Genomic DNA, 25,460 nt, shown 5'->3' with positions numbered 1-25,460 from the left:
GGGATGGCTAAAGACTGTTTTAAGTTTGTTTCATCATGTGAAGTTTGCACCAGATCCAAGGACTCTCATTCTAAGCCTATTGGTCTTCTTCAACCACTGCCAGTGCCTTCTCGTCCATGGGGTTCAGTTTCTTTGGACTTTATTTCTGATTTACCATTGTCCTGTGATTGTTCCACCATTGTTGTTTTTGTGGACCGTTTAACCAAGATGGCTCATTTTAAGTCGTTACCAAGACTTCCTTCTGCCTCCGAGACGCCGATACCTTCATTAAGGAAGTAGTAAGACTTCATGGTCTTCCAGATGAGGTGGTGTCGGATCGGGGACCGCAATTCACATCACAGTTTTGGAAATCGTTGTGTGGAGCACTCAAAATTTCGGTGTCCCTTTCTTCTGCTTTTCATCCCCAGTCCAATGGCCAGACCGAGCGAACTAACCAGACTCTTGAGCAATATCTGAGATGTTATTCTTCGTACCTGCAAGACGATTGGGTGAATCTTCTTCCTCTTGCAGAGTTTGCTTACAACAATTCCCACCATTCTTCAATCAATCAGTCCCCTTTCTTCGCAAACTATGGTCTTCATCCAATAACTTTTCCCTCTGCCATTGTTGCTGACATTTTAGTTCCTGCTGTCAAGGACCGATTAACTTTTCTGTCCAATAATTTTCAAAAACTTCAAGAAAACGTGAAGAAGGCTCAACAAAATTTCAAAACTTATGCTGATCGGAGACGGAGAGGTGACCCAGAGTTCAAGGTGGGTGACTGTGTATGGTTGTCAACTGTTAACCTTAAGCTTTCTTGTCCCAGTAGGAAGTTGGGTCAACGTTTCCTGGGTCCCTTTCCTATTATTCGTCAAGTCAATCCTGTGGCTTTCCAGCTTAAACTTCCAGCATCCTGGCACATTCATCCAGTGTTTCATGCTGCACTTCTGAAACCGGCCTCAACGTTTCGTTTTCCTGGGCGTACGGCTCCTCCTCCGCTTCCTGTTTTAGTCGATGGTCAAGAAGAATTTGAGGTTGAGGAGATCCTAGATTCCAGATTAAGAGGCAAACGTCTCCAGTACCTGGTGAGATGGAAGGGTTATGGTCCGGAAGAGAATTTTTGGGAACCAGCTTCTAACATCCACGCTCCGGAGTTGCTGGAAAAATTCCATGGAACTTATCCTGGTAAGCCTTCTGGTTGTCGCGTCCTGAGGCCGCTCCTCGATGGGGGGCAATGTGAGAATTTATGCATGCGTCCTGTCCGGCGCAGGCGCGGGCGCGCTAATGCGCGCCGGCGCGTGACGCCGGTGACAGGCGCGAACGCGACGGGCGCGGGCGCGAAGGCGCCGGCGGCGGTCGCTGGCGCAAGGACGCGGACGGAAACGCCTAAGACGGACGTGCTGGCGTCAGTTCCGCAACGCCAGCGCAAAGACGCCAGTTTGGCGCCAAAGTAACAATATTTAAACCAGATCCAGACTAAGATGCATTGCCTGGTTATTAGGTTGTTTGACTGAAACCCTAGCGTCTTATACTCCTGAATTCTTGTTACCGACCCTTGCCTGTACCTGGACTACGATTTCTTCTGCCTGTCTCGACTCTTCGGCCTGTCTCATCGTTTACGAATATCGCTGCCTGCCTTCTGACCTCGGACCTCCTGACCACGACTTTGCCTAATCCTTTTGTACTTCGCTTGATCGCTCATTGGCTACTCTCCACAACCCTGCTCCCTGTTCCACTCCAGGTGGGTAGCGGTTGTGTGAGGCGCTTGTGGGTTCAATATCTACAGCTCCAGCTCCTTCTACGACTGGATTATACTGGTAAGCCTGACAGTGGGTGGGCAAGTGCACTGTCAAAAAAAAAACTTTGGGGCACCCTACACTTGGGGACTGGCATAATGACCATGAAGTTAAAAATATCTCTTCTAATTCTTATCAAATGTGCATTTATTATCCTCACGGTTAACTAAAAAAAATGTCGAAATTTATGAGCTTGGATAATTTTCTAGCTTTACTGTGTGCATATGCAGCCTCTACATACAAAATGAAACTGCATTTTCACGTACATTAAGGAGACTTTTTATTGTATAAATCATTTTTTCCTAAAGAAAAATAAAAACTTGGAAACCCTTAGGGAAATGATGTGCTGTGAATGAAATGGCAATTTTAAGGTTAATCAAAGATTTCCATAGCTGAAGTTTGTCAGTGTGGTACCACAGACACAAGCTACAACTTTCCTTACAACTTCTACCTGCTGTTCAGAGGACAGTGAAAATTGTGCCAGCTGTGAAGTTGCCTTGGGCTACATCTTTTTCATTCACTTGAGCAGCAGGGATTCCTGCAAAGTCTGGTTTTAATTGAGTAAAATAAGTACAGATTATATACTGATGGAAAAAATACACACATTTTCATTCCTTGTTAAGATCTGTAAAAAAAGGTTATTCTTCCTTTTACACTGATATCAGTAAATAAACAATTACAGCATAGGGAAGAACTCAGATTTGCTGCTGTTACGCCCATGGTATGAATTCTCATCATTTCTTAAAGTAAACATGTTGTCTATATATTTCTATTTAGAAGAGTTTTACAATATATTTACTGTAACATTATCTTAGTTTATACTTTTATCTATTTTTGAAATAGGAACAGCACATTACTAGCAACAAAATGTATTTAATGGTTAAAATATTTCAAAACCCCATATGGTCCTATCAAATTTTCTGCAATAAAAACTTCAATTGTGCTGAATAGGCCAATAATGGACATTTAAACTGCAATCATTAGTCTTGTGTTTAACGTGTGTCTTTTTTCATCCTAACTTACTATGTTACTATGTATAAAAATTTACGATCGTGTCAAAATTGTTGCACATCAAAGTAATTTTGACGCCCATTAACTGCAATGCGTTTTGCAAATTTTTCGCCGTTTTGTGAATTTTTCCAGAGTTTCACACTTTTTCGCCCATCACTAGTTAATTGCCCTAAATTACGAATCTGGTTAACGCTGGGGAGATATATGCTAACAATTGTACATTGTGTGTAGTACAATAAGCCCTTGATTAGTATATATTGACCATCTGGGTCTATTAAGGTTTTTTCCAGTCGAAAATCTATATTTTTTCTTATTGCTATTGCCACCCCTTTGGTTTTCTGAGTAGGGTTATTACTGAAATACCATTGAGAATATGTTTCTAATTTGTGTATTGGCAGTGAATCTGCTTTAAAGTGGGGTTCCTGTATTAAAACAAAGTCCCCTTTGTTTTTTTTTTCATTGCTTGAATTATTTGTTCTCTCTTTTCAGGGACATTGGTGCCATTTACATTCAAAGATATTATCTTCAGTTTACTACCCATCATGTTTTTCGAGGTAAGTATTTACATCACATGTTATACATCGCAAAACCATTGTCATATTGTATTGACTAAAAAAGTAAAAGAAATTATAACCATATAACATAAGTAAAACAAAGCATTCGTTGACCCGTAACACCATTATAAAACAGTGCACCAATATGATTTGCATATAATAAACAAAGTAAAGACTTGGACATTGAGCTTTTAGGCTCTCCTGTTTGGACAAATAACTTGTCATGCCCAGTCTTGTGGGGGGGGGGGGTTTGACTCAACTAGAGGTCCTCTATAGCTCCTTTCAAATATAAAGTCATATAATCTATAAAATATAAAGTCATAGCCAAGATGCCAGGGGAAAATGTGGATTTGTCCCTTAGTGTTATATGCTCTTCAGCCATTATCATTGGCTTTTTTCATTGCTTTAGACTTTTGACTTGTTTCATCTTGAGTTTTGATTTTGGCGTGTAGACCTTGGACCAGTATTCATTATTTGGAAATGGTATGGGTCTTGGTAGGTTTCCAGAAATGGTTGTATATGCTCAGCAATCATATATGTTTCCCTTGTACTGTGGCTTGAACTGAAAAAGAATAACCTCATCGGAATAAAATCTTGTTTTTCTTGAGGTGGTCTGTTAGGGGTTTAAGTAGCCACCGTTGCTACAATGTATACCTCAGTATTCCCATGTTGAATCACGAGCTTTGGTCAGGATTTCTTCTTTGGTTACAAAACTGAGTAAACAACATTTTGCATCCCTAGGTTTTTCAGTTGGGAGTCCTTTTGGTCTAAAAGCCCTATGCACTCTCTCTTTGTGCACTTCTGTAGTTTGGGCCTGACCTAAAATAGTATTGAATACATTTTGTACAGATTGTCATTTGGGTCTATTGTTTCTGGTAGGCCCCTGATTCTGCGGTTACACCGCCTCCCTTGGTTAATCCTCAATTCTCCAAGTAAGTAATTGAATGGCTTTACCCTGATTCCTGTCACCATTATAAGTAATTCCAGAGAGGTGTCTACCTCTTCTGACCTGTTTCTATGTCTGTTGTTCTGGAATGTAGTGACGCAATTGCTGTCTTTTTTGTGTTATACAACTTTTTTTCATGGTTTTTGTTGATAAATAATGGCGAATTGTAAATTCTAGTTTGGCTGGACTTTTTTTATTATTGAAAAATTTGGATGTTTTATAATCCCCCAAAGTATAGAAAATTCTGTAGTAAAAAGGATGTTAGCTAGAAAAATAGTGTTCAGACAACAGAGATTTATAAATATACAAACAGTTTTACATCAGTGCTTACCCTATTTTTTAATTAAATATTTCACACACCTTTATAAATACATTACATAGTGTCTTCGGAATTAGGAATATATGTACAATATAAAATATAGAAATATTTTGTTTTTGGTCAGGATTTGCTCAGAAATTGTAATAGTTCTTTTCATTTGTCTACTTGTAAGTAACTTGGCACAGAATGACAAGTAATAGGAAACAAAAAAGTTTACCTCACTAGGGTTTTGCTGTCGTTCATGCTGATTTACTAAACTGCCTGAATGAATTGCAATTCATATATACATATAAAACCTTTATTAAACAGAACAGGGATAGACCCTGTGGATTTTAAAATAAATGTAGCAGCTCTGAGGGTTCTAAGAACATAGGGTTATATACACTGTTCAGATTCAAGAGAAATGATTATTGTTAAAAAAAAAAGAAAAGGAAAAAAGACAGCATCACAAGAGAACAACATATTACAGTCAGAGTTAAGGTTAAGGTTAACACTAGAAAACAAATGTATACAACAGACACAAAAAAACTTTAGAAATATGTCAGGTATTTTTGCATGAAAAAACATTTCTAGGCCATAACAGTCCTGATTTATACAATAATACTGTATTTAAGAAAATTGTTGTTTATGCAAATTTGAAAATATAGATACTTATACAATGGCAGATTTTGAGTGACATTTTGATCTGTCTTGATTGACATTTAACCCATTTTCAAAATAACCCATTATTATTATTACTACGTAATATTGAAAATACAGATACTTACTGTTGTAAGTGAGATGAAATCCTACATCGGTATCTTCCTCATTGGTGTTAAATTCTATCCATAGGTGGTTGGAAGTGCTGTTCAGAGATATTTTAATCAGTTCATTTTTTGTAAAGGATCCTAGAAGTTTTGATGAGCTATCCTTCCCGTCATATACCTTTAAAAAAATACAGATACATAATTAAAACAGCATGCAATTTTAATGCATTTAAAACACCAAAAATAATGTATTTTGCACCGGCTTCAATTCAGATGCCCCTGTTCCATTATTTAACGCAGCAAAGGGTCTTTGAAATATTACGTTCCCTATGATGGGTTACATTTGGCAGGTTAGATGAAAGATCTGAAAGTTTCACATGCTGTCAGGATTAATATGCTCAATTATGTTTTGGATATTTCTATAAGCCTTTTTTAAATACAATTAATATTTATACCTGAACCAAAAAAAATAGGTTTTTGACATCTCAGTCAAAAGTGTCTTTTCTAAGATCACCAGTGAAGGAAATGAAAGAAATGTCCACTTTATACTCAGCTGTCAGCTTTTATTAAGAGGAAATTAGGGATTTGAAACTAAGTTGTATTCTTGACTCCGGATGAGTTGACTTGGTTTGGAAAGAAAAATATATATACTGTCATTAATATCTAATAAGAAACTGGTGCTATATACTGTATATATATATATATATATATATATATATATATATATATATATATATATATATACTATATATATATATATATATATATATATATATATATATATATATATATATATATATATATATATATATATATATATATAAATATATATATATATATATATATATACATACAAACACAGGCCTGGTGCACACAGATCACCAAGTAACTGCCTAGGTTCTGGTACTATAAAATATTAGTATTAAAGCAACAAAAAATGACCACACTCTTAGGACTTATATAAATGAAAAAAATAATGTGGTTTTATTCAACGTTTCGGCTCTTACTCATGAGCCGTCCTCATATATATATATATATATATATATATATATATATATATATATATATATATATATAGATATAGATATAGATATAGATATATATAGATATATATATGGGAAACCATATTTTTTTTCCAAAATACATCAGTTAATAGTGCTGCTGGAGAAGCACTATTAACTTATGTGTTTTGGAAAAAAAATATTTTTCCCCATGACAGTATCCCTTTTAAGGGATACTGTCATGGGAAAACATATTTTTTTTTCAAAACACATAAGTTAATAATAGAAATATAGTGCTGCTCCAGCAGAATCCTGCACTGAAATCTGTTTTTAAAAGACCAAATAATTTTTTTATGCTAATATTGAAATTTGGCATGGGGCTAGACATATTGTAAGTTTCACAGGTGCCCTCAGGTCATGTGACTTGTGCTCTTGGTTAATCCTCAATTCTCCAAGTAAGTAAGTCACTCTATTGACAGAACAATGAGTAGCTAACCAGATTGCAGCTACACCTCTGCTGAAGGATTTGCTTGCATCGCTAAAGATGCATCCTACTTTTTCCTGCATTGGTGCTGTTCTTATGTCTATCACTAGGTAGCATGACCTAGGTCTTGGTGAAATACACTGGGAAGTGTTTGCTCCTTCTCAAAGCTCGTAATTAGGCACATTGCACTGAAATGGCTGCCAATATTACAGATAAAAAAATATGTGTTATTTCAAGAATAACATTTAAAGTGGCCAAGTGAATTATGTGCAATGTAAACAGTGTAATTTAGAAATAAAAAGTAAAACATAAAAATCATGACAGAATCCCTTTAATGTTTTAGTTGGTAGGCAAAATATCGAGAACTACAGTCAGGTTAATATACCGTAGGTTCTTCTATTCAATGTTCCCTCTCAAATCAATTTTTTTTTTTTGGTTTTCATAAAAAAAAATGCTTTTGTGGGCAATTTTATCTTTTGTGAGCACTTTTAAAACCTTCTTTAAAAATCACAATTCTGCATGTTTAGAGCGTGAAGTGCCAAGAATATGTATGAAACAATGTCTTTTCATCCAAAATTCTTTTATGCACTACATATTGTATTGTGTGCTATGTGGTTTTTTTTTTGTTTAAATGCACACAAGAGCATGAGTTAGAAGAAGCACTTTGTATGTAAATGTGAATACACATATATTTCTTTATAGCTGCACACACTTGGGATGAGAGATTTTATTTATCCTAATGTGGGTCAGTCATCCTGGGAGATCCACTGGAGGGTTGAATATGATAGACAGTTGTTACCCTTTTTTCAACCCCAATACATTATGTAACTATAAAGCTGAGTACATACTGTAGATCAACGTTACCTTTAGAATATCTCCATCATGTAGTTGAAATGTTGTAGCTCTTAAGTGGATTCCTTTTCCAGCCTGAGTCTCCATTCTGTAAATACATTCATGGTTGTTTTCATAGTTTGATGGAAAATTTGGAGAGAGCAATGTTCCTTCATTGCCAGTAACTGTTGCTCCACATTCAGCTGAAGATAAGGGGTATATTTAAAAGAAATGGTAAATCCTCACTGTACTGAATCCTGTAATATAGTCTCAAGTTAACCAGAATGCAATAAATAAAAGTTAAATAAAATAACAATTCTTTTCCACAGGTAAAACTGGATGAGAAACACTTAAAAAGCTGTGGGATTAATGTTTAAAATAGTACCATACTACAATGTATTTTATAGCGGATAGTAGAATAAAAGACATGATCTTAGTCTTACTTTAAATTTGAGTGTAGGGACTTAAAATAAATGTCTTTTAACTAAAGTTCTTGTTAATTAAGAACAGTAAATAGAAGAACAATTTAAATTTTTTTTTAAAATGATTATTCATGTATTCATTTTGTTGTTGTCACTATCTGCAGTGCATAATTGAAGTGGCATATGTAGTCAGCTAGTCACATTTACAATTACTGAAGGTATACGAAAATGTATGATAATGCAAAAAAAGAAGTTAGAATGCTATAGCACTTTCATTTAGAACACTGTAGATTACCATTTGTGTTTCTGCCAATTTTAAATTACACAATTTAATAAGCTAAAATTGTATGACTGCCTAAATGTACCCATACATATACAGGCACGATGGATGTCACTGCTCAAACACACACATACACACACACTTTATTTAATGAATATTAATGAATGCACACATAACCACTACCTTCAATTGATATTATGTTCACAATTTATCCAATTTATGAATGCATGCCTAACAGTGTTGTTTTAGCCTTCCCATATCTGACTAACCTGTCAGCAGCTGATAATAAAGAGAAGATCCAATCTGCTAGGACCTCAAGACATATTGAAGGTGGACAAATGTGGCTACCTCTATAGGAACTCCTGCTTGCATATTAGTAAAATAATATGTAAGTTATAGATTATCAATAGAAAAAACCTAACCTAATTATAAAATAACACAATGCTTATTACAACCAGATATATATATGGAGTAGAGTTGGAGTAGTAAAACAAAACAAACATGCACAAAATTAGTGTGATTATATATATATATTATTTGAATTCAAATATGCAGATACCCTCTATTTAAAAAATATATGCTATTTTATAAAAAGTTTCTGTGTAGTATGCTAAAATTGAATGAAGTCATGGTTTTTAAAAATACAAGAAAGGGGTTATTTTTTTGATCTATAAATATATTTAAAGTTCAGAATATGATATTTAATAAAGTTCAAATGGATTGCTGAAAAGTATTTTATTTGGCCTATAAGGTAAGGGATGATAATAGCTGAAGGTAAAAGTTAGAATATTACAGGAAGAAGGCACATGTGCATTTCTTTTAAGAGACAGGAGTTATTTAGTAAGCTAAGACATGAACTGTGAAACAGGCACTAAACGCCTAAGACGCTAAGATCATCACGGTCAGGAATTCATTTTGTCAAAAAAATTTTGTGTTCAGTGTTGTGTAAAAGCCGACTCGCTTGAAATTGATTTTTGTTATTAATGTAATGTATTTTGATAAAATTAAACTAGCCCTGCAAAGAAAGATAATAAAAAAGCAATAATATAATAACAATAAAAGGAGAACATCAACAGTTTTTATGGTTTATCAATGAGAAAGCCATGAATGAGAACCCGATCCATTTAAAGCTATATTAACCATCCAAGTGCCACATAGTGTAAAATCTATGTTCTCTGGATAAAAGTACCCAAGTGCCACAGAACGTAGATTCAATGATCTATAGCACTTCCAGGTTGGGGAGCGGAGGAGCAGCTTTTCAAGCGACTCGCTCCATTCCCAATTGTTCCCCTTGCCCCAAGGCAATGAGCAGAGTGGGGGATCAAGTGGCCCCTGGGGCGCATTTGCCAGGGGCCCTAAGGCAGCAGCAGACCATTAAAACCATGTGTCCTGCTCCTGCACATGTTTCTGGACCCCTCAGCATCACCCATCCCCCACAGGATCAAGCAGGAAGATTGATTGGATGATTTATTCCTGGGACCCCTCCAGAATGATCTGCTGCCTCTGCCCCATGTTAGTGTTAAATCTACACACACAAACACACACTTATTACACTAATACACACTTACATTCACACTTACACACACATATACATTTTTGGGGATCTGGGGGTAACACACATTCACAGCACTCGCACATGATTACACATGTTTGCACACAAAACTCACTAAACAAGCAATTTGCTATTTGTACACATGCATTCATACTACAGTATTTTGGGGCTATCGACTGTTTCTTTTTGGCTGGAAAAAATATTAAATTGCCATTGCGAATAGCGTATTCGCTAACCACACTGCGCAATAACTTTTGTATGTTATTTGAGGGATTATGTTGCAATTTTGTTGATTTGTGTACATTTTAGCAAATTGATTGCATGTTAAGCCATTTTATTGCATTTTTCAGCTCTGTGTGGGTATTGTTCGATTGTTTCCATCGGTAAAACCTATTTGGCCATGCTGAAATATTCAAACTGTAATTCTGACTGCTGATTACACTGGGTGAGAAAAAAAAGCATTGTTTTTTGTGGTTTTATTGGATTTTAGTGATTTTATTGCATTTCACACTGTTCTTTGTTACTTTGTTTTGCCTATGGAATTTTTGTCTGCTATATAGCCATGTGGGGGTCTCTGTGCTCTACATACTTTGGTATATCTATGCATATTGGGCATCAAACAGGTCAGTACCCCTGACATTCATATTTATGAAATGTGGGGCATATAATGGGGTAAAATGCAAGCTTTGTGGCGATTTTCAGAAATTTCAGAAATACCTCTACGTTTAGCATGGCTTTGCAGTTAGGTAGTTTGCCGTAGAAATATGTATTTACCCATTTTTGATTCATCAGAATGTGTAATTTTCTCTATACCATTAGGGGGTCTTATGGCACATAATGTGCATGCTGGGTGTTCATATTACAGCAGCCAGAGCTATTTTCATATGCTATTTTGGTGCCTCTGTACATCACATAATTTGGTTTATCTATGCATATTAGGCATAAAGATGTTCAGCAGATGCCTGGTGTTGATATTTAGGAAATTTTATGCTAATATATTACAAAATGTGGGGCATACAATGGGGTAAAATGCAAGCTTTGTGGCCATTTTCAGAAATTTTCTGAAAAAATGCTACGTTTAGCATGGCTTTTCAGCATGGTCGTTTGCAGTAGAAAGACATGGTTTAATAAATAGGACCCTAAAAGTAAACCATAGGTCACATTGATCATTTTTCACTGATAGGTCTGCTTTTGTAAGTAACTGTCGCTTGAAGTTCCTAATCATGACTGTTTTGCCTTCTCAACCTCTCAGTTAGACATTCTAATGTAACCACACTACTTGTCAGGCCCTTACCGTTTGCGCAAGTCCGTGCGTTCCAGCGTGCGTTCCAGCGTCATCATGGAGGACGCATGTCGACGCGGGTGCGCGTCCGTCGCGACGTAATGACGCCGACGCAAGCGCGCCAAACGTGCGCAGCGTCTGACGCTGGCGCTGGTATTTCTTTCCGTTCCGAATTCCTCTCAGTGCTCGGACATCGCTCTAAGCTGTTGTTAAGAAGCCTTTGAATTATTCTACTTGAAATACTGGTTTTTGACCCTGCTACTGCTTTCGACTCCTCTTCTGTGACAACCCTTGGAACTTCGCTGGATCTTCTGACTCCCTGTTGCCGACTTCTGCTTTTCGATTGACTACGCCTTTGCTTGAACCTTGGTGCCTCGCTGAACTGGATTCCTGTTGCCAAACCCTTGCCTGTCTCTGATTACGGTCTGTGTTTAACCCTTGATTGACTGTTGCTTTTGAACCTCTGCCTGCCTATAACTAAAGCCGTGTTTAATTTGACCAAATCTAACCTGCTTACTCGCTGGCAATTCTACTACTGTCTTCACTTCGCTAGCTGGGAAATACCAACTCCTGTGGCATTAACACCTAAACCGCTGTGCCATTATCAACGTACTGTTGTATCCTGCATCTCTATCAACGTACTGTTGTATCCTGCATCTTCGCTCACAGTACATCCAGGCACAAGACTTTACACTTCACTAGCCACAGGCTCCCATACTACACCCCCATTGGTCCCCCTAGTTCCCAGCCAAGGGTGTATTAGTGGGGGAGCCGTAAGGGTTGCCTTCTTACCACGCCAGTTTCCAGCTCCTCCTCATCCGTGGTTCCGCCTGGTTCGGTAAGTCTGACAGTATGTCCGAGCCATATCAACATGAACCACTGGAGGAAGCTGGCATTCTAGAGACTTTGTCCCAGCAGATGTCGGTTTTGACCAGAGCTGTACAAGATTTGCAAGGTGGTTACCAGGACCTCCGTGCCCGCTTAACCGATCTTCCTGCTGATGAGGCTGGGGCATCCTCTCCCGGCCGTCTGGAGCCAAAGATTTGTTTACCAGAGAGATTTGGTGGGGATCGCAAGCAATTTTGGTCCTTTTTAAATAGCTGCAAATTGTTGTTCTCTATGAAGCCTAGAACCTATCCCGATGAAAAAGTCAAGGTGGGAGCAGTCATTTCTTTTCTACAAGGCGAACCCCAAACTTGGGCTCATCGCCTTCTGGAGTTGAATAGTCCCCTCCTGAAAGATGTAGAGACTTTCTTTGCCACAATGGCATCCTTATATGATGATCCGCAGCGTCCAGAGACCGCAGAAGCTGCCTTACATGCCCTTACACAGGGGAAACGTCCAGTGGAAGACTATGCGGCTGAATTCCGAAGATGGGCGGTCGACACGACTTGGAATGAGTCTGCCCTCAGACACCATTACCGAGTGGGGCTCTCAACTCAGTTAAAGGATGAGCTAGCTCGAGTAGGTGTTCCGGTGGCTTTAGATGAATTAATTCTACTCACCATTCAACTCGATAGACGCCTAAGAGAAAGAAGTGCTGAGAAGTCTCCTTCATCTGTATCTCCTGTATCCTGGATGGTCCCTAGGGCACCCCTTCTGGGTACCTCGGTTGCTCCTCCCTCTGTTTCAGCAGCCGAGCCAATGCAACTTGGTTTGACTCATCCCAGCTTGACTCCTGAGGAAAGGTTAAAGAGAAGACGCCTGAATTTGTGTCTTTATTGTGGTGCTGCTGGACATTTGCTGCGGACTTGTCCCCTTCGTCCTGATGGTAACATTTTTTCTACAGACTGTGGTACTAAAGTTTCTGTTCAGTCTAAAGATACACACATTTCTCTTTTGCTCTCTCTGCAGTGGACAAGAAGACGAGTGCAAGTCTCGGCGATCATTGATTCCGGGGCTAGTGGTTGCTTTATCGATTCTACCTTTGCCCGCAAGCATGACATTCCCTTGCGCCCTAAATCCAGATTAGTGATGGTTCGGATGGCGGACGGCTCACCCCTCAGTTCTGGACCTGTTTCTCTAGAGACTGAACCTCTAAATGTGTCAATAAACGGGTCACATCATGAAATCCTTAGTTTTGACGTGGTTCCTTCGCCTCTGTTTCCAGTTATTATTGGGCTACCGTGGTTAAGGGTTCATAACCCATTTATTGACTGGGGCTCTGGAAAGTTATCTTTGTCTTCTTCCTTTTGTGTTAAGAATTGTGTCCAAGTGAAGTCATCCTATCCTCAGCAAGCCTTAGTTTGTGTGACCAAAGATAATCGAGACATATTAACTTTGATTCCAGCTGCGTATCATGAATTCTTAGACGTTTTTAATGAAGAACAAGCTGACATTCTTCCTCCTCACCGGCCTTACGATTGCCCTATTGACTTGCTACCTGGTTCACCCATTCCATTTGGTCGCATTTTTCCCCTTTCTGAACCTGAGCTTAAGGTATTACAGGAATACATTGATGCAAACCTCGAAAAAGGGTTTATCAGACCCTCTACTTCTCCAGCTGGGGCAGGAATTTTTTTTGTGGAGAAGAAAGACAAGTCGTTGCGCCCCTGCATTGATTATCGGGAACTGAATAAGGTCACCATCAAGAACAGGTACCCGCTTCCCATTATTCATGAACTTTTTCAGAGATTACGTTCTGCAACTATTTTTTCAAAACTAGATTTGAAAGGGGCCCACAACTTGATTCGTGTAAGAGAAGGGGATGAATGGAAGACGGCTTTCCGAACTCGATATGGACACTACGAGTATCTGGTTATGCCGTTTGGGTTGTGTAACGCGCCCGCAACGTTCCAACACTTCATTAACGACATTTTTCGGGACATCTTGGACGCTTATGTTGTGGCATATTTAGATGACATTTTGATCTATTCTTCCTCTTTAGAAGAACACCGCAGACATATGCGGGAGGTTTTTCTTCGTCTTCGTGCACACTCTCTGGTGGTTAAAGCAGAAAAATGTGTGTTTGAGAAAGAACAAATTGAATTCCTGGGCTTTGTCATCTCTACTGGCGGTGTGGTCATGGATGCAAAGAAGGTTTCAGCTATCCTGGATTGGCCAATTCCAAAGGATCGCAAAGCAGTTCAGAGATTCATTGGGTTTTCCAACTTTTATCGTAAGTTTATACGAAATTTTTCTGGTATCATCAAACCTCTTACTGACCTTACCAAACAAAAGATTAAGTTTCAGTGGTCGGTGGCGGCACAATCAGCCTTTGATCGCCTGAAGGAAGCGTTCACCTCAGCTCCAATTCTCGTTCATCCGGAACCATCTCTTCCTTTCATTGTGGAAGTGGATGCGTCAGAAGTAGCAGTTGGAGCTGTCCTATCTCAACGATCTATTCCACAAGGGTCGTTACATCCAGTAGCCTTCTTTTCAAGGAAATTGTCAGGAACGGAACAAAACTATAATGTGGCTGACAGAGAATTATTATTGATCAAGTGGGCCTTAGAAGAATGGAGGCACTTTCTGGAAGGTGCGGCGCATCCAGTTTTGGTTCTTACCGACCATAAGAATTTAGAGTACTTACGCTCCGCCAAAAGACTCAGACCTAGACAAGCTCGTTGGGCACTTTTCTTTTCACGTTTTCAGCTCCACATAACTTATCGTCCGGGATCAAAGAACATTAAAGCTGATGCACTGTCTCGGATGTTTTCGCAAGAGTCCTCCCAGTCTTTGGAAGCCGACCCGGTTCTTCAGCCAAAATTTTTTCTTTTACTGCAGAATTCTTTTCTTCAAAGGGTGAGAGAATGTTGTACTCCGAATTCTATTCCCAGTAACCCGATATTAATAGCCCAAGATGGGTTGTTTTATTTCAAGAACAGACTTTTTGTGCCATCGACTCTCAGGGTAGAAGCTTTAAGTTTGGTTCATGATCTTCCACTTGCAGGACATTCTGGGTTTCGTAAAACTCTTGATTTGGCACGACGTCATTTCTGGTGGCCCACGTTGGGAAGCGATTGTGCAAGATTTGTACGCTCCTGTGAGATCTGTGCTAGATGCAAAGGAATCTCCTCCAAACCTTCAGGTCTCCTTCATCCTCTACCTGTGCCAGATCGTCTTTGGAGCTCAATTTCAATGGATTTTATCACAGATCTTCCACATTCGGAAGGTTGTTCTGTTATATTTGTAGTCGTTGATAGACTGTCCAAAATGGCTCATTTTGTTCCTCTCTCTAGCATTCCTTCAGCTTCTGCATTGGCCAAGACGTTTATTCAAGAGATCGTCCGCTTGCATGGAATTCCGAAGCACATCGTCTCAGATAGAGGGGTGCAATTTACATCAAGATTTTGGCGAGCACTATGTGAAGGTTTACGCATTGACCTGTCCTTTTCTTCTGGTTATCATCCCCAAACGAATGGACAGACAGAGAGGACGAATCAGACGCTGGAACAATACCTGCGATGTTTTTCGTCTTTTCTTCAGGATGATTGGTTCTCACTCCTTCCTCTAGCAGAATTTGCCTACAACAATTCCATACACTCCTCCACCAAACAGTCTCCTTTTTTTGCCAATTTTGGGTTTCACCCAACGATGGTTCCCGGGATTTGTCAGACGGTTTCAGTTCCGGCGGCTCAAGAGAGACTTCAGTTTTTATCATCTAACATTGTGACCATTCGCCAAAATCTGCAAAAGGCTCAGTCAAACTATAAATTCTTCGCTGACAAGAAGAGAGCTCCGGATCCAGGATTTAAGGTGGGGGACAAGGTTTGGCTTTCAACTAATAACCTCAAGATTAGTTGTCCCTCTAGGAAACTGGCCCAACGTTTCATTGGTCCTTTTAAGATCATTCAGAAAATTAATGCTGTTGCTTTCAAACTTGCTCTTCCAGAATCCTTGAAGGTTCACCCTGTGTTTCATACAGCATTACTAAAACCTGTGGTTCCGAACCAGTTTGTGGGGAGAAGATCTTTTGCTCCTGATCCTGTTGTCATTTCAGATCACGAGGAATATGAAGTTGAATCCATTCTGGACTCCAGGGTTCCGTGGGAACCCGCTTCACATCTTCATGCTGCTGACCTTGTAAAGGATTTCCATCGAAGATTTCCAGCCAAGCCCTCTCAAGTCCAGAAGCCGCTCCTAAGGGGGGGCAATGTCAGGCCCTTACCGTTTGCGCAAGTCCGTGCGTTCCAGCGTGCGTTCCAGCGTCATCATGGAGGACGCGCGTCGACGCGGGTGCGCGTCCGTCGCGACGTAATGACGCCGACGCAAGCGCGCCAAACGTGCGCAGCGTCTGACGCTGGCGCTGGTATTTCTTTCCGTTCCGAATTCCTCTCAGTGCTCGGACATCGCTCTAAGCTGTTGTTAAGAAGCCTTTGAATTATTCTACTTGAAATACTGGTTTTTGACCCTGCTACTGCTTTCGACTCCTCTTCTGTGACAACTCTTGGAACTTCGCTGGATCTTCTGACTCCCTGTTGCCGACTTCTGCTTCTCATTTGACTACGCCTTTGCTTGAACCTTGGTGCCTCGCTGAACTGGATTCCTGTTGCCAAACCCTTGCCTGTCTCTGATTACGGTCTGTGTTTAACCCTTGATTGACTGTTGCTTTTGAACCTCTGCCTGCCTATTACTAAAGCCGTGTTTAATTTGACCAAATCTAACCTGCTTACTCGCTGGCAATTCTACTACTGTCTTCACTTCGCTAGCTGGGAAATACCAACTCCTGTGGCATTAACACCTAAACCGCTGTGCCATTATCAACGTACTGTTGTATCCTGCATCTCTATCAACGTACTGTTGTATCCTGCATCTTCGCTCACAGTACATCCAGGCACAAGACTTTACACTTCACTAGCCACAGGCTCCCATACTACACCCCCATTGGTCCCCCTAGTTCCCAGCCAAGGGTGTATTAGTGGGGGAGCCGTAAGGGTTGCCTTCTTACCACGCCAGTTTCCAGCTCCTCCTCATCCGTGGTTCCGCCTGGTTCGGTAAGTCTGACACTACTGCTGCACAAATATGGCAGCCCTCTCATAGGGGAATGTGTGGAATTAAAAAAAAGGAAGGGGCAAATACTTTTATGGAAAAACTACAAATAGCATGCAATGTTATAATAAATGTAAAAAAAAATTTTTAAATTCTGGTGTCAGAAGTATCACTGTAAGAGGGGCTGGGATGTAGTCTTGGACAGGGTCAATATTTAGGCATACACTTAGTTTTATGTATACATTCTGCAGAACATGAAGGTCTCAGTGATCAAAACACTTCTCTCCTATGTATGTCGATATATATAAGCATTGGAATCATTTGGAGGGGTTGAACATTGTCTTTTTTTCAACCCAATGTAAAGCTAATCTCGGCTATCCAGACCACAGATAGTTAAGTGTCTAGCTAATGATAGGAGCATCGGTTACATTGCGACTCACACATCAGGATCAGGGCCTTCGCTAAGTGGAAGTTTCCCATAAGGGTGTAGTGGAACTACAACACACAGGCTACGGTATAGTACAATAGGAAAATGATTGGATGCTAGGAGGTTCTTATGGTGAAAATCAAATGGATGGTTTAATAGCACAAGCAATTGACCACAGGCTTACTCATGTATGAGGATGGTGTAACATATAGCATAGGAGGGTGGATAGCGGAGGATGATACAGCATTTACAGATGTGACTCCCATAAGGCAAATAGTCAAGCGTACATCAATTCCCTCAGGCAGATACACCTTTAAGTGGTCCAGATCCCATCCAGTGGAGTGGTTAGGGAAAAGAAATCTAGCCTAACACGCTATCCGCTGTGGTCCCTTCACTAAAGGCTACAAGGAAGCCTTTTTTCGGAAACTACTCCCTGCTACTTATTCTTGATGGAGCACACAACTGCTCTTTCTATATACCCTGTCTAGCTCACTTCTAGAGAGTCTATAAATAAACTACCCTGTGCTTGCTAAGCTCATTCACAGGGTTTCCTGGTCCCCTACTTAAACACTAAAGATGCTGTCCCTTTAGTACGGTGGCTTTACTGGGCCTTGGTGTACCCAGGCTCAGTTGGAAACACCTAACTGGCAGGACACCAGGAGCCAAAAAGGAAGATCCACCCCTTTCCACACATGTGGCAGGAAGTGGTCATTACACCCTTTGGCCAATAATTACTGGTTATGCAAATTGAACTAGAAATTAGATACATAGGCTTTTGCCTAGTAACTAAGGAAAAGGAAGGGTAGGGATTTAAAGCCATAGGAACATAGAAAACCTATGTGTCCCTACACCAATGTACTGCAACTATGCAATAATATAGATCACAAGCACTTGGACTATAAACATTAGGGGGCAAATTCCCTAACCAGCAAAAATTTGCCAGCGACGGCTTAGCCATCACAACACTTCACCAGGTGTAAATTTGCTAGGACAACTGCAATTCACTAAAGTGCGAAGTCTCGTCCAGGGCGCCAAACGCTGGCGAATTTTCGCTAGGGTTACTTTAGCAATCAAAGCCAAGATGCGCTAGCATCGCCTAATTTGCATACGGCTGGAAATGATAACGTTACATGGACGTATATATTGCAGCAAATACATTACAATTACACAAGTCCAGGGAACCTTAATAAATAAAATAGAGTTGTTATAATGCCCTACATATGATCCCAGTGTATAGTTTATGTTCCATATGTTAGAAAATGGAGGGGGGGAAACCAGTTACCCAAAAAAAATTTTTACAGACGTCTGCAGGTTATCAGCGTTTTTTGGAACACACTAAAAATTGAGGAAGTCATTGCAATTCGCCTGGTCTGAGCTGACGTGGGCAAGTCTGGCGAAAGAGGTAAAGTTCAGTAAAATCCGCATCTTAGCGAATTTGCGGAGTTACGTCCATTTGCCAGAGGGAAAATTCGCCTGGTGTTAGAGTGCGAAGCAACGCTAGCGTCCATCTCCTTCACTAGAGAATTGATGCCTGCGCCCATTAGTAAATCGGCGAAGTTCTGAAATTACATCACACTTGCAAATTTTCGCTAGCGTTAGTCATTTTGCCCTTTTGGGAATCTGCCCCTTGAAGTTATGTTTTGATTAGCAGTTATGAGAAGTTTATGTAGGTAAAGTTGAATATTCACACAAAAGGCTTTAGTATTTAGATCAGTTGTTCTGCATATAATAAGTTACACAAAGTATTATAGTTTCCCTTATGTCAAATCCCATATTTAGAGCAAATATTGTTAGTTTGAATATTTTAGTAAAATAACCTTTATAAGCTTCATGCAATCTACATAATAAAAAAGAAGACAAAAATGGCACAAATGAACATATAATAGCACATTTTAAATGCTTTTTTAAGTATAAAATATGATTTCTTCATTTATTACAACAAAAATGAGTATAACAGAGATCCATTAAAAAATCATGAATGTAAAGGGGAAACACTGTGGCAAGATATCATCTTTTAGCTATCATTTAGCACAGAATAAATCAATTTAGATTATATAGATCTATAAATATAGAGTACATGCTATATTGTGCTTTTAATTTTGTGGCTAACTCTCTTTAGTTTAACACCTATGTCTCATGTTAGTGGATTGGTAAGCGTTCATTGGCTTGTCATGTGCATGTTCTATGGATCAGTCATATTAATATTTACAAGCTGTGTAAAACTTAAACTTAAGTTTTTTTTAGTTTAAGCTCTGAACTAAGGAGAGCTAAAGGAGAACTAAAGATTAACTGAAGAAGTAGGCTAGAAATGTTGTACATTGTATTTTGGGCTTCTGTAACAGCCCAAGGCAACCAAAGCCCTTTAGCAGTAATGATCTGTGCTTCTAAAGATGCCACAGTAGTTCCCCATCTTCTTTTCTGTTGATTCATTGCACATGCTCTGTACTGTTGTCAGTTACCGAGCTTAGAGACCAATACAAAATATACAGAATACATACAATATGCAGTAAATGTCACTATATAAGATTTATTAGTAATTAATACAGATAATAACTACATACTGAAATTTAGGCTGGTGTAATAAGTTCAGTATATAGATATAAAATATAGCATTTTTAGCCGTATATTTCTTTTTAGGGTTAAGTTCTCCTTTAATACTGGGGTCCCCAACGTTTTTGCCGATGAGCCACATCAAAATATAAAAAGAAAGACTTGGGGAGCAACAGAAGCATGAAAAAAAGTTTGTGATTGCCAAATAAATTTTGTTATTGGCTATTTGGTAGCCCCTATGTAGACTGTCAGCCTACATGAGGCTCTGTTTCGCAGTACATCTGATTTTTATGCAACCAAAACTTGACTTCAAGCCAGGGGGTGGAGAGCAACATGTTGTTTGCAAGCAATTGGTTAGGGATCACTGCATTAATGTATTGAGTACAGTACTATGGGTTATATAGAAGGTTCATTTACTAAGGGTTTGAAGGGTGCAAATAGCAAAACAGGGTGTAAAGCTCCACATTTTTTATCACAATGCACCTTGTCATGGCTGAATTTTATGTTGGATTCTTAGTTAGGAAGAAGAGAACTGCAACCCATGTCCTTCCCCATCCTTCCCTCTCTATGTCTTTGTCTGCAACATGTCTGCAACATGTCTGCAACAGTCAGAAGGCTGTGAATAAGCTTGCTTCAACTATTGCTACTGACCCAGTCATAAGTGGCACAATTTTTAATGCTCTTGCATCTGTTGCCCTATTAATGGTTAATGAGACTAATAGACAGTATTGTGTTTGGGGAGCAAACCCCAAACACAATTTGAAAGTTTTGGTTTCAAGTAATTAGAAATGGACATCTGAACCGTGGCAGGCGACGAAAAAACTTTGACGACGGCATCAAAACCATCGCCGGCGTACATTTTTCGACGACGCCAAATTTTCGCCAGCAAAACGGGCAAATCTGCTGCGAATTCGAACCTGCCGAATAAATTTGCCCATCACTACAAGTAATATTAATTAATACTTTGGTGAAAGTCATGGCTTTTAACGCATGAAAACTATATGCATTATACAAACATACTTAAATGTTTTTTATGTTACCGGCTTTGTAATTAATGTTGCTTTATAAAATGTTTATCTTTTTATTTCTGAATTTGTTATTATTTTCAAAACTAGTGTCCCTAAAAAAATGCCATACAGTGTAATGGAATGAAAAAGATCTCTCTTAATTATCCACTGACGTCTTGGATAAACAAACATTAGTTAACCTGTGCCAATGATAAATTATGATATCAGACCCCAAATGTAATAGTTTAATCATGCAAGCAGCCAGAAAAATGTAAACAATAAAAAAAGATTTTAAACATGGTTTATGCATAAATTAAATACTGAATATACTTTATTATAATTAACTACAGTAGTGAGAAATTGTTCTGAAGCATACCCTAGCCCTTACAATAAATCTAACCATACCTGGAATGTTAGGAGGAGCTGCAATATTATAGATTAAATATTTTGGAACAGAATATTGTATTAGTTTAGATTCCCCCACTTCCACACATTGACACAGACACACGTATACATTATCTTCTTATTACTGGCATCAAGTTTTGAGTATTGAACTCAACTTGTTGCAATCATTTGATCCGGTCACATTTCCAGTTATGCCAGACAATTATATTACCTTTTTTTTTGTTAAAATGTAAAGGGTTTGTTTTTATTGTACACTGATGCAATACTAGTTTTCCTCCTATAACTGTAGTGCTAGCAGAATTAACTCAGGTGCAGATTTTTCCATGTGGTAGCATATTTTGAACAGGAATTCCAGTGTTATAAATACTGAAGTAAATTTAATATTTAAATAAGCTGTTTCAAAAGTTTTAAAAGAATCAAAAAACTAGAAAGGAGCTTACTGCTCCCAAAGCAAGACTTAACTAGGACTTGTAGTGCTGTCGGTGGAGATGAGGGTAGAAACCGTATTCAGAAAATGATGAACACTTCTAAAAATCCCATAGGAATAAATTGAAATGGGTAGGTTTTTTTGTGATGAGCTCTAATTTCACATTAGTGTACAGAAGAACAATATGTAGACCACTTTTGTATTTTTGTAGATTGGTACATTGATAAGAGTGTAATCTTAGGCATGGCAGACCTAGAAGGAACTGATCTCTCTAACAGCAAGGACACCAGGCTATCTAATTGTGTTTGGGTGTGCCCAGACAGTTTGTAGTGTATTTAGTTATTAGAAAGACATGCACAGTAGTTAGTCACCATGATCACAACCATACAAGAGTATTCTTTTCCTGGTGCAACATTCAGCATATAGATTATCATGTTCGTCATCCATAGGATTTTCCATAAACCTAGATGTTTTGTTAAATATTGGTACTATCAAGAAAGTTTATGATAGATTAAGAACCTTAAGCATGCATTCAAGAAACTAGGACCTATGATCCTTCAAAATATATTCAATATTTTCAAAATTTTACCTGCTACACATGGGGCATTAGGATAGCAGTATATTCACTATATCCATGGATTGTATCACAATATAAGAGGGCCTATTACTTGAGGAATGTTTAAACAAGACAAAAAAGGTGTGGGTGAGACTATTGTGATTGCGAGGAAGCAAATGTATAATGGGATCTGGATAAGATGACTGGGTCATGGATGAGTGTGTATTCTGTATACTCGCCATCACCATTCCCTGAATAGCAACTGACAGTAATGTAACTAGGTTAGGGAAAAACCTTGCAGAGAGGATTCTGCCTCCCCAACTTGTAATCATATGCAGCAGGATTTGTTTGGGGGTACCAGGAGAAAGAGGATATGCATTATGCATTAGAAACTGCAACATCTTACTTTCATGATCTCTTCTTATCTTTGCCTACCAATGTCTTTCTCTTTTGCTTTCCTCTGCTATCCCTTTGTCAACTATGTTATGTTGCTGTAGCACGCCAACGAAGGCCTGTCCTTATCATGCAGGACATAATACTTTCAACAATAACTGGAAAGACTGCATGTTCCTTCAAATATAACATGTGATGAGACTGATGTTTCTGCAAGTTATGCTGTATTGTATTAAGAGAAGTGTGCAGTCTTTCCAGTAGCTGTTGAAAGTAGTCTGATGCATCAAGCACAATAGGGCAAGCCTTCTTCATGAGTTGCAGCTTCAATCAAAAAGTTTTTGTAAGTTGTTAAGGTTGGGGGAAGCTTTGTGGGTGCTGTACATTATTCTTTATGTATTAGACCTGGACCAGATGGTGAGTGTCTCTTTACCTGCACTCCACAGCACAGCCTTATTTATGCTACTGGCAACTAACTTAGTGCAGTGAGTACCCAAGAATACCAGACCAAAACATACCAGGCCACAACTCCATGCTTTCAGCTGTCACAGACTCCCACACGCCATCCAGTATAAGACACTTTTCTATAAGCAAATGAACAAATGTACATCAATTTCAAAAATTCTGACAATGTAATCACATGATTCCTTTACATGGCTCAGATGCTGTAAATACCTTGCCAAGCCAAGATTAAAACAAAAGCCAAATAACTATGTTAGTGGACAAAACAATCTTGCTAAAGAAACAGCTAAAGCCGTTTCACAACTTTGAAAACCAACATTTCACCAGAAATAGTATATTATGAATGCTTCTGTACAGGAGCTAGTCACTGAAATTTAAAAAAAACAAAACAAAAAAAAAAACTACCGGTGGGTATAGAACAGCACACAGTGGACTAAGAAACACAAATTGAAACAAACACAGTCAGAATTTTTTTTTTAATATAACACTGATTGACCATAATGAGGATCTAAAAAAATAGTAATAGAAAAAGTAATCTAAGGCCTTTATAAAATAATAAAAAAGATCTGTGGGAATTTGTTATGGTTACCTTTCCAGGCCTAATCTGTCCTATGAACAGTGCACTACAGTTGGATGTATGTAGGATCCATAGAATTTAATGTGTGCAACAAACTAAGCATCTCCAACTGGTTATATTAAAATTAACCAATTATGTAAATAAAGTAAAATTGATTATGTCATTTAATATGACATATGAGGAGTTTTAAGGAAATACTGACGGACCGTCTCCAGAGCAAAAGGCACAAAAAAAGACAACTGTTGCAAAAATGTATATGAAAAACTGCTAAGAATAGCCTCATTCTACTGTGTACCTTATTGTACCTTTTTGAACTATCCAAGCACTTCTTAGAGAACATAAAGCCAGGAAAGCTCCTAGCCTCTGGCTATAAAAATCTAAAAATCTTTATTAATCTTTAGAACGCTGATAGTCAAATATGCATATTCTATCTACTGGCTAGAAGCATGGTTAAATCAGCAGTGTAATATTGGTTATAAATGATAAAAAAGACTGAGTATTAAGATAACATGCTAATAAGTTACAGTAGATATGGTCTATCATGTGAAATAATTTAGATATTTGAATAATATTAATAAAAAATTAAGTTTTCTTAGCTTGAGCAAGAGAAGCACAGTATGTGAAATTCTACCTTTTTGTGCATTTGCTTTCTCATTCCTTCCTGTATTTCTCCTTGCTTCCTAAGTTTAAGCTTGTGACATGGCCCTCCAAGGCCCTAAGTCAAACACTAAGATCTATAAACATGACAGGAATGGGACCTGCCCATGTGACCCCAAATTACTCAATTGTAAATAAGTACTACCAAATAGATAAAAGGCAAAATGTATTATTCAACACTATGCCAATATCAAATTAAAACCAATTAAAATAAAACTAAGCAGCGCTGCATGTGCAAAAGGGATCCCTTGTAATGGTCTCTAAATATACCACAGCATGAATGGCAATTTATGTATTGAAATGTAAAAGTAGCATGTCTGGAACCAAGAACAATTGAGTAATTTGGGGTCACATGGGCAGGGGGATAAGTCCCATTCCTGTTGTGTTTATATGTCATTAACTGTTGGAGGACACCCTAGTCCATCTGCCCCCAAATATTATTAGCATTATTGTTTGGTGTCCACACTGCACTTTCAGCTCGTTGGTGTTGTTTAAACACTAAGATCTGCAATACTTCACACAAATATATCACACAACCACCAAAATAAGGAGTGAGAATGAAAGTATGAGGGTGACATCCTGGAATGATGGTGAAATCCACAACCTAGCAAAATATACTATATCAGCATCTTAAGCTCTTACAGTACAGCATAGCTTTATCACAAGAAACCCAATTATCAGCACATGAACATGAAGGGGCCCATTTACTTAGCTCGAGTGAAGGAATAGAATAAAAAAAACTTCAAATGTTTTTTTTGGCTACTTCGACCATCAAATTGGCTACTTTGACCTTCGACTACGACTTTGACTTCGAATCGAACGATTCGAACTAAAAATCGTTCAAATATTTGACCATTCAATAATCAAA

At 38.6% G+C, this 25,460-nt stretch overlaps 1 protein-coding gene across 1 annotated transcript in view; it reads right to left on the bottom strand.

The window, feature by feature from the left end:
* Window positions 1-25,460, bottom strand: part of LOC108717438 (CUB and sushi domain-containing protein 1) — a 786,063-nt gene that overhangs the window by 212,962 nt on the left and 547,641 nt on the right. Inside the window, exons 21-22 of the mRNA XM_041564732.1 lie at window positions 7,701-7,870; window positions 5,373-5,529 (exon numbers count right to left, since the gene is read on the bottom strand). Coding sequence (XP_041420666.1) covers window positions 5,373-5,529; window positions 7,701-7,870 — 327 coding nt within the window. The remainder of the gene's footprint in view (window positions 1-5,372; window positions 5,530-7,700; window positions 7,871-25,460) is intronic.

Source organism: Xenopus laevis, chromosome 5S, assembly GCF_017654675.1.
Source record: "Xenopus laevis strain J_2021 chromosome 5S, Xenopus_laevis_v10.1, whole genome shotgun sequence".
Taxonomy (NCBI): domain Eukaryota; kingdom Metazoa; phylum Chordata; class Amphibia; order Anura; family Pipidae; genus Xenopus; species Xenopus laevis.
The sequence above is the reverse complement of the archived record's forward strand: the minus strand, read 5'-3'. Positions and strand labels throughout refer to the sequence as shown.